The 11,193-nt window shown below is 30.4% G+C and overlaps 1 protein-coding gene across 1 annotated transcript in view; it reads left to right on the plus strand.

Moving 5' to 3' along the window:
* Nucleotides 1–573: 573 nt before the first annotated feature.
* Nucleotides 574–11,193, plus strand: part of LOC117173204 — a 111,662-nt gene continuing 101,042 nt past the window's right edge. The window contains exons 1-4 of the mRNA XM_033361639.1: nt 574–667; nt 1,634–1,809; nt 1,966–2,049; nt 3,507–3,801. Coding sequence (XP_033217530.1) covers nt 1,808–1,809; nt 1,966–2,049; nt 3,507–3,801 — 381 coding nt within the window. The 5' untranslated portion in view covers nt 574–667; nt 1,634–1,807. The remainder of the gene's footprint in view (nt 668–1,633; nt 1,810–1,965; nt 2,050–3,506; nt 3,802–11,193) is intronic.

The raw sequence follows: 11,193 nt of genomic DNA on the forward strand, positions 1-11,193 counted from the left end.
AGAATTTAAAATTTAAAAAGTACCTCTTTCAATACTGATGAATTGTTGCAGTAGTATCATCAAGCCTGACCTATCTCGACTAACACTGATGATAGTTCAATGCTGAAGGCATAAAGAAAAGGTGTCTGTCAACAAAACTCACAATTGAATGTGGTTCTTACAAGTGATACAACATGATCTACACTATAACGAGAAAGTACTGGATGTGTGTAAAACTTAACACCCCCCCCCCCCCCATCCAAGACTGTCATAACAATTTTAAAAATTTTGTTGAAAAATCGAAAATTAAAATTTTGATCACACAACAAAAATAATAAAAAACTCTGTTTCATGGTCTTACTATGCAAGTTACAAAAAAAAGATAAATTAAAAAAAAGATGCATACAAAAATACAAATTTGTGAATAAAATTTGTATAGGATGCACAGTTTTTGTTTTATTCGTAAAAAATAACATAAAAAGTAAAATACTGAATTTTTGTAGGGCAAAAGACACAAACTACGAAAAAAATAAATGGGCCAAATTTAGTGAACCACAAAAGAGCTCCAAATCATTTGTTATGGAACGATACATTATTCAAATTAACCCTTAGAAGATAGGGTGAAAATGTGGATAAAATAATTGTTAATGAAAAAAATGCCAGACTCGAATGTCAGAGGAGCTGAAAGGTATTATTATTTCTATATTTGTGGTTAATTTTATCTTAAAAAATGATTTAGTTCGCACGTTTATCCCTAAATTGAAATAATCACTGAAAGAATGTGGCCTGGTGTTACTTTTCAGAAACTACTTTTCATAAACTACGTTACCACTTTTAGAAGTTATGGTAGGCGTTGAAAAGTCATCCTTTTGATCAAAGTGGAAATACTTTATTAACAATTAATTTTTTATTTGAAGGCCCATCTCTATTGTTAAAAATATAAATATTTTGATGAAACTTCTTTTTTCATGTTTGGTTAAAAATACATTTTTTAAATTGACAATTAAACTATTACTTTTTTGGTTAAAAATTGCCTTTTAAAATTATAAATTTAATTATTTGGATGAGAATTTATCTTTTTCGGTTGAAAGTTCAATTTTGTGGTAGAAATGTAAATAATAAATTGTAAATTTATTCTTCTTTTCCTTACCTGAAATTGCCAATATTTTAGCTTCAGCTTTCGTTTTTTTCCAATTCTATGGTCGACCCATGTCAAAGTGGAAATTGAGTTAACACTCCTGTGCTTCACTGGAAATGTTGATGTCAATCGTTGGCAACAAAAAATTAATTATTATAAACAATTATTCGATCACACAATATGCTTATTAAGTGAAAGTTAAAATGATTATTTGATTTTACTCCTTTAAAAATAAATAATCAATTTTTTATTTAAAGGAAGAAATACCTTTTTCATTACAAATATTGATTTAAAATCATTTTTAATTTCTTAATGCACTTTACATTTTTTTTATTGCAAAAAATCTCAAACAAAAAAAATTAATAATTTTAAATAAGAACCCCACTGGTAACCATAATTACCCTTGTAAATACGCCTCAAAACATTGCAACGATAACTGCTTTCGCATATTAACACAACCTCTAAATAATAGAAAAAAGCAAAAAAAAAGTGAAATTATTAATCTTTTGAAAACAGTGTATCACTGAGTGATAATCACAATAAGTAAGGGTGAATAATGTCAAAAAAGGGCTGAGTAAACTTGGGAATCGGCGAAGAAGTGACCGGGTGAGATTACGTACAATTAATAGAAATAATGAAGACAACGACCCTGATGTACCCAATAATCCAAGAGTTTTATTACCAGAAGAAATGTGAGTATTTTTCTATTTTTGCCTAATTGTCATGTTATTAATAATAAAATTGAATTTTATCTTATTTAATTTTAATTTTCAAAATATCCTTAACTGTCAAATGGTACAGATTTATGTAAATTAAAAGTGTTAACTTATAATTTAAATGCATTTTAGGGATGTGGAATATGGGATAATCCAGCCAGGAATTGAAATAAATCCTGAACATTTTGTTCATGAAGAAAATGAAAATAATCTTGGGTAAGCAAAATCATTTAAAAAATTATTTAATTTAATATCTAAAGCTAATTCGAAGACAGTCCGAGAAATTTTCATATTTTTAGAGCTTTTTTCAACCTATAAGGATTATTTAATGGCTATAAGTGCTAATATATTATTAACGTAAAAATGAGGTTTTAAACATTTTTATTATTGAATGTATAAAATACTTTTAAATGAATGTGTTTATTAATTTGAATTTCTATTAAAGTTTTAAACTTTCAATTTTCCGAGTTTTCTTCTTCGTGTTAAAATCATTTAAATATTGCGAGTTAAAATCTTATTTATGTTGTATAAGCACTACAGAATTTGATATGGAAATGAAGTACAAAATATGTGAGGAAGTAGAAAAAACAATCAGATTAATTAAAATTCTTTTCAAAAACGCAATTAATTTTTTTCAAGATATATTTTTTCGTTTTTATAATATCGCAAATGTGAAAATGCATGCCTGAGAAATTAAATCATCTAAAATTTAAAAAAACTGTATTCTAAAACCTAATTAAAATTTTTTATATTTTTGATGCAATATTTGCAATATTTAGACTTTCAATTTTGTCAATTATAATAATTTAATTTTAAAGAGTTTTCACTTGAATGCTTCATTATTATCTTTTTTGTTAAAAGTGGGTTTCATATTAAATTTATTATAATTTATAATTCTTTATAGTATGTAATTTTTCTAAATTTGATATAGTGATATAGTCAAAAATTTAACAAAAACATATATAGAAAATTCAAAAATTTGGTTAAATTATGATTAATTCAGGAAAAAATAGACAGTTTAAACTTTTATAAGGGGCTTATTTAAAAAATAAATTTATAAAAAAATGCACAACAAAATTATACTGTATATTTTAAGAACTTTTCATGAATTATATATGATTTTTTCTTTAATCATTTTTTCAATCCTTCTTTGCGAGCATACACAATTTTTGAATTTCTACGACTTTTTGATTCTAACTTCAAACTTTGACTGCAGAAAAAAAATTAACAAAACTTGCTACGTAAATCTGAAATATTTTGACTGTTTCCAAAATTTTATTTTGAGGGGAAAATGTACTTTATGTATTATAAAAAAAGTTATATTTTATGCAATAGAATTTTGAAAAAATTTACCTTGGCAACATTACGTAGAAAACCTCTAGTGACCCCCTCGCCCCAAGTGACGCAGCGTATTAGCCCCTCGCGCAAGGCCTTGCGTACTTTCGAACAGCCCCACATAAAGTGTTCTATATTAAAGCCCCCGATTAAAGAAACGGTTATAACTTTCTGATGCCTAAAGAAAGGCCTCTGAACTTTGTTTAAAACTCTAGCGATAAGAGATCTCTTCACTCTAACAACCAGAAAGTTATAACCGGTTCTTTGATCTGGGCCCTGAATTGTTTAACATTGAATATTTACTCTTGACATTTTTAGTGCTATTCGTTTAATTACAGAAACACCGCAGAAGCGGATGATTCGAGTGAGGCAAGTTTGAGAGCACATGATGAACATGACCATGAAGATGACGATGATGATGAAGAAGATTTAAGCAGTGTATCTACTGACCCTCACTACAGCTCATCAGACAATGAAGAATATGCAGGCATATTTCCGGATAATGAAGCACAGTTCATTGATCAACCATTATTTCAAGGATCTCCTGTAACTCTAATGGAGAGCATGCTATTGATATTAACAGTTTTACTGCATCACAACGTAACAATGACATGTCTGTCCGACATTATTGCAGTAAGTAGCTTCCACTGTTTGAATCAAGAGTTAAAAAGAAACAGTTTATATAAATTCCGCAAGTATTTTGGTCTGGGGGTAAAAATTATTTTAAAAAACATTATTATTGTACGACTTGTTTACGTGTATTAACCTCAAGTGATGAAATATGTCCATCTTATCCATTTAAAAAAATTGGTTACTTTGTTCAATTGCCATTTCTGGAACAGTTAAAGGAAATGTATATGGGAAGAGATTTCCATGCTTATTTATAGCATCGATTTCACAGACCAGTGCATCAGCCGAATACTATATCAAACATTTACGATGGTACTTTATATCAAGCGTGGGGTGCTGAAGGCTTTCTTTCTTATCCAAAGAACATTTCTCTTTCCTGGTACACAGATGGTGTTCCTGTATTTAAGTCATCGAAAATAAGTATTTAGCCTATTTATTTTAGTATTAACGAGTTGCCTTTCGAAAATAGAAAAAAGAGAGAAAATACTTTGGTTGCTGGTTTGTGGCATGGCGCCAATAAGACTGGCATGAATAGATTTTTTTATAGTCTTCGGGCAGATTTAGAAAAACTCTCCAATGGTTTTTAGATATTTGTGCCAAGCATTCATAATACGATAAATGTGAGAGGAATTCTTCTTACAGGAACTTGTGACACACCTGCTAGATGTGAATGTTTAAATTTTACCTATTTCAATAGTAAACATGGTGGTTCATTGTGCTTAATTGAAGGTGTAAATGTTCCATTCGAGCCTCAGGGCCATGTTCTTGTTATGTGTAAAAGGGCCAACAGTCCTATAAAAACTAATTCCAGATTTTATTCAGGGTATGGGACTCGATCGAAAGCACTGCGTAGACGTTGGTGTAGTAAAAAAAGTATTAAATTTACTATTTAATGTTGATCATCGTATAAAGCCCTTCTCCGTAAATACATTTATTGACCTTATTAATAACAGGCTAACGTCAATTAAACATCCAAAATTTGTCCATCGCATACCACGTAATCACTATCTTCTTTTAGTAATGGGAATAGCACTACTTAGTTCTGACGTAATAACACCACAAATTATCGAAATAAATCGCGATTTTTTAAATAAATACGTTAGGAAATTTGAGACCTTATATGGATTACGATAGTGTTCAATTAACATACATCAAATTCTATACTTTCCTGACATTGTTCAAAGACTCGGACCATTGTGGTTGTACACTTGTTTTGAGTATGAGGATTTAAATGGCCAGTTTCTACAACTTATTCATGTTACTAATCACATTGATACTCAAATAATTAATTCTTATAATCAATTTATCTCCATGACAAAACTAATGGAGACGTTACGCGATGGGAAATTACAAGATGTCTGTCAAAAGAAAAAGTGTCAAGTAAAAATCAATCAAAAAATTCTAGACCATTGTTACAGTGTTGGAGTTTATAAGTTTCATGTAGAAATACCGAAATTGATTCAAAGGGCCATACAAAATGTTCACATTTTGAGAAACTTTAGAATACTTACATTCTCAAGATTAATAAAAAATGGGAAATTATATGTAGCGAGTACGTATAAAGACAATTATTTACAAACATGTTCATCTGCAGTTCAATATTTTCATAATAATAAATTTAAATTAGGTATGATCCACAGTTTTCTTAAAATGCATAATTTTAATTGCGAGATTCAAAACTGCGAATGTGAAAGTTTATTTTTTGCAATTCTACAAAGCGAACTTAGTTGCCGTAGCGTTTTCCAGACTGAAGGTGATTATTTACATTCTAATAGTCTATCATTTTCACAACATTTTGATGTCATCGAAAATGAAATTATTCTACCAATTGCAAATCTCTTATCTGTTTGTATTCATATGAATATCGATAATGCAGTGTATGTTGGCTCAATCAAAAAGCTCTCGAATAAATATCTTATTACCTTACAGTATGCAGTACATTTTAATTAATGGTCACATTAATATTTTATAAGCAAAAATGACAAATATTGAAAAATAGTTATTCATTAATATTTCACTTAATTTTCAATATTACATTAAATAATTTTACATTTAAAACCTCTAAATAGGATTTTAAAATTATTGCAGAAATTATAGAGTATTAAAATCTGACTTAAATTACTGTAGAAATTATAAGAGATGTAAATGAGAACTTGAAAAATGCTGCAAAAATTTGAAAGAGACTCAAAAAGGATTAAAATTTGACTAAATAAGGCCTAAGAGAATCAAACAAGGATGACGAGTAGTGAGGAAAATCAAAAAGGAATTTATTCAGAACCATGGAGAATATAAAAAGGACCTATATTTCGATATAAAAATCATTGTTTAATAAGTATGAAAAGTGGTTTTCAATGTATAAATTGATATTTTGGTGCTAAAGATAATTATTATGTTACAACTCTCCGTATTAAAAAATAATTAAAATAACTTTTCCAACAAAATAATGTATTCCAATTTATATAATTCAAGTTTTCTTGTTCCTCCACGCGATTTTTATTTCACAAAAATATTTCTAATGTAAAAGACAACAATTTAGTTTGCTCACGGAAAATATAATATTTGAAAAGACTATTTAGATTGCTACAAATTTTGGCGTTTCGAAGCATTTTTGTTGAAGAATTTATAACAATATTTTATAAAATCGCACTGTTTTATTTTATTTTTTTTATTTTGTAAACAGCGCTTTAAAAAATATTTGCACCAAAGATAGAACATTTATCAAAAATAATTATTTTCCTCTATGATTCACATATCTCCTTATTGCATCCGAAGCCTCAATTATTCGAACCGACGGTAGCCTAAATCCCATTCTTTTAAGGTTGTGTATACAAAGCCGACACCGGTAAAAAAATTGTCGGTACCGGTAAAAAAAATTACCCGTACCGACAATTTTTTTACCATTTTTTTAAGCATATTTTAAGGATAGAGCCTAGAATGCTGGAAGAAGATATTAAAAAAATATTTTTTGTCCAAATGTGTTAACTACTACTGTTCAATCCTCAACATCGGCCACCTTGCTAGTTTGTTTCCCAGGCTATAAAAAGCCTGGGAAAAATGTTATTTCTGTGACCAATCACAGAGGTGCTTTCTAATCCGACAACACGTTTTTGGAAAAGGGTAAGTATTTTGATCAAAATTATTTCTGCGACCAGACACAGTGGTGCCTTTCCGGCCCCACGATTCGTTGGAAAGGGGTAGAGATTTGACCAAAATTATTTCTGTGAATAGTCACAGGGGTGCCTTCCAGCACCCCTCCCCATAAGATGTTGAAGAAAAGTTAGAAAAATTTGAATTACATGAATTCCTTGGATTCCGTGAATTCCACGAATTCTATGAATTCCCTAAAGGTGGAGTCTACATGCGACCTTAAATTATTTCTTTGGCCAGTCATTAGGCCCGACCCCATATGGCGTTGGAAATATCAACCACCCAATGCACACTAAATATTTAATGTTTTTGGGAAAAATTTGTTGCGTTGAATAAGGGGAAAATAGTGAGAAACATCCTGGAGACTTTTTGACCTTGATAATCGTCATTCCAAGGTCAAAAGTTTTTTTTACTAAAAACTCGGTTTATACATTTATCTAGATGCGCACAGTACGAAAATATTCATTAGGCCACATATCATATCCATGAACTCTTCATCACAAAATGTCTTGAAAATTTGATCAGGAGAACTTTTATCATCTAATCCAGCATTAGGCTGCACACCGTGATTTTCATCAATGAAGAGATGTATGATAGGATTGAAAACACCATTTTCCGTCCACATGAGGTCTTTCAAGGTATTCTCGAGACGTATTAAAAGAGGGAGATCGGATTCATCGAGTGACTCTGTTTCACTAGCTTCATGAGAAGTGTCAAGTAGATCAGGTTCGTCAGAAGATGTAGACCCATTAGATTCATCCGCAGACGCAGATGCATCGACTTGCAAACGCTTATCACTTCGTTTGCTTCGAGTAATGCAATCAGTTTCATTGATCAAATAATCATCAATAGCATCATCACTAGCAGAACTCTCATCCGATGAATCTGGAACGATTCGTTTCCTCTTGAGTTTTGGCATTTCGCTTTTAGGCAATAAGGCTATAATCTGTAGGCATCAGCGTTCACCTTCATTTTAGATAACAGGAACTGAAGAAGCTATTGTACATCTTCATGGATATATTTAGAGTTCATTGCACTTTTGGTAGGAAAAAGATCGTCATTCTGAGGTCAAGAATGATGTCAAGATTTTTGCCACTATTTTTTTAGTACCTGCGGCATTGACGATTACATTCTCGTTGCGATAATCGCGCTTCGCGCTCAACAGTTAAGTTGTACAAGCTCTAATTTTTTAAATTGTGGGCTAATCGAAAAATTCGGCTAGAACAGTTTTGAAATATATTTGGTATCTAGTGAAAATTTTGAATGAAATTTTTGGATCTATGAAAAAAATAATTTTTTCCATTTTTTGAAAATTTTCAAATTTTTGAAAAGTGTATAACTTTTCTAATTTAATCACAATCAAAAATTTTATTTGGATAATTTGCAAGTCTCTTACCCATCTATAAGAAACTTGGACAAAAATTTCTATAATTTGAAAAAAAATTTGAAATTTTTGAAAATGCTCTAATTTTTTAAATTGTGGGCTAATCGAAAAATTCGGCTAGAATAGTTGTAAGATATATTTGATATTTAGTGAAAATTTTTGGATCTATGCAAAAAACATTTTTTTTATTTTTTGAAAATTTTCAAATTTTTGAAAAGTATATAACTTTTCTAATTTTCATCAAAATGAAACATTTTATTCAGATAATTTGCCAATCTTTTACTTATCTATAAGAAACTTTGACAACAATTTAAAAAATTTCAAAAAAATTTTTTTTTAATTTTGAAAAAGCTTTCAATTTTTTAATTTTGGTCGGAAATGTCTGATTAACGAACTTAACCTTTATTTTGGGGATCTTCAGAAGTGTATGAAATGCAGACACGATTTGATAAGTCCTTCAAAAGTTAGCGTGGCTACAACATTCAGGTAACCATACATACAGAAATACAGACATACAGGCATACAGACATACAGACAGACATACAGACAGGCAGACAAACAGACACCGACCAAATTTTATGATTTTCGGATTCTGTGTGTGCCGAAACGTAAAGATCAGTTAAAAACCAGAGACCGAAAATTTGGACGATTATATTACACTCTCATGAATGAGAATGTAAAAACTGAAAATTGTGAAAATGCTATAATTTTTTAAATTTTAGGCTAATAGAAAAATGCAAGTAAAATAGTTTTGAAATATATTTGGTATCTAGTGAAAATTTTGAACGAAATTTTTGGATCTATAAAAAAAATGTTCTATTTTTTGAAAATTTTCAAATTTTCAAAAATATATAACTTTTCTAATTTTCATCAAAATAAAATTTTTTATTTAGATAATTCTCAAGTCTTTTACCCATCTATAACAAACTTTGACAACAATTTATAAAATTTTGAAATTTTGAAAATGCTCTCAATTTTTTAATTTTGGTTCGAAATATCTGATTAACGAACTTAGCCTTTATTTTTGGGACCTTCAGAAGTGTATCAAATGCGGACTTGATTGAACAAATCCTTCAAATGTCAGAGTGGCTACAACATTCAGGTAATCATACATGCATAGAGAGATATAGACATGCAGACAGACACCGATGAAATTTTATGGTTTTCGGATTCTGTGAGTGCCGAAACGTAAAGATCCGTTAAAAACCAGAAATTCAAAATTTGGACGATTACATTGCATTCTCAAGAATGATAATGTAAAAATCTTATCGATGTGGTACTAAAGCAGATGAATTTTTAATTCAAAAAGATAAAATTTCAAGAAAATGGTTTAATTTTCTGTAAAAAAAGATTTCAGTTGACTTTTCCCTATCAAACTATGGATTTTTAAACAAGAAATGAGTTTCTACAAGAAAAATTGAATTTTCAATCTAAATAGACGAATTTTAACCAAAAAGGATAATTTGTTGACAAAATTTTTTAATTATCTATGAAATAGTGGCATTTTTATCCAACAAGATCGAATTTTCGGCCATGAAGAATGACTTTTTAATAAAATAGTCTAATTTTTATACAAACAGTTGTATTTTAATCCAAGAAAGAGAAAAAAAAATACTTGAATTTTCAGTCAGAAAAGATACTCGTATCAGTGTTCTTTTCAACACCGGGAAATTAAATTTAGAGGAGAGTATCCAAATATGAGATACCAACTCTGTTTAGCGTGATTGTCGGAATTCTAGGCACTAAATTTTAAAGTAATATAGGTCATTTTAAAGGAAATTTAGTTTGCCATACGGAGCTCAAATAAAAAATTTTATAAGAAAAAGTTTTTATGCTGAAATCACAAAAAATGTAAAAAACTGCTTTTTCCAAACTCGTCAAACTATTCTGATAATATGAGATACCCCAGGAAATAGCTAATAAAATGCAAAATAAAGTATTATAATACACATAATACACACATAATCAGACGGGATTTAGAAAAGGAATGGGAAATATAGACAACATCTACGTACTTAACTATTTAGTTAACAGAAATTTGGGGAGAAAGAAAGGGAGACTAGTCGCTTTGTTCGTAGATTTCAAAGCAGCGTTTGACTCAGTGAATAGAAAAGTACTATGGCAGGCAATGAAAGAGAGGGGTGTAGAGGAAAAGTTAGTGGAGAGTATAAAGGAGATTTTTACTGAAACCAGGATTAGAGTGAAAATAGGAAAGAAAAAAGGGCAGGTTTTCTGGACAAGCCGAGGTCTTAGGCAAGGGTGCCCTTTGAGTCCGATTCTATTTAGTATTCTATTAGCAGACTTAGAGGAGAAGCTAAAGGAGAAAGGGAAAGGAGGAACGGTTTTGGGTAATAGCATACAATATTCTCTAGCATACGCGGACGATGTAATTCTATTAGCAGATGATGAGAAGGGGTTGAACCTAATGATGAGAATCTTCGTAGAGTATGTGGGAACAAAAGAGCTGACGGTGAACGTAGATAAGACGAAGGTGATGTGTTTCAGAAATAGGAAGAGCAAAATAAATTACGTTTGGAAGATGAACGGACAAAAAGTGAAAATTGTGAAGGAGTTCTGTTACCTAGGTTTTTGGTTTGAGGCAGAAGGGGGAAACGAGCTGTAGGTAAGGAAAAGAATTGAATGTGCGAGTAAAGTAATGGGCCAAGTATGGGGTATAGGAAAGAGAAGGTTCAAGAAAGATTGGAGAATGAGGGTCTGGTTATTTGATGCGTTGGTGTGGGCGGTGTTGTGTTATGGTGTGAAGATCTGGGGATGGAAGGAACATAGGAAAGTAGAGAGCATGCATGAGCGATTCCTGAAGTGGGTAATGGGGGTTAGCTGGAGTTGCCCAGGATATATGTTAA

Source organism: Belonocnema kinseyi, chromosome 5 (genome assembly GCF_010883055.1).
Source record: "Belonocnema kinseyi isolate 2016_QV_RU_SX_M_011 chromosome 5, B_treatae_v1, whole genome shotgun sequence".
NCBI lineage: Eukaryota > Metazoa > Arthropoda > Insecta > Hymenoptera > Cynipidae > Belonocnema > Belonocnema kinseyi.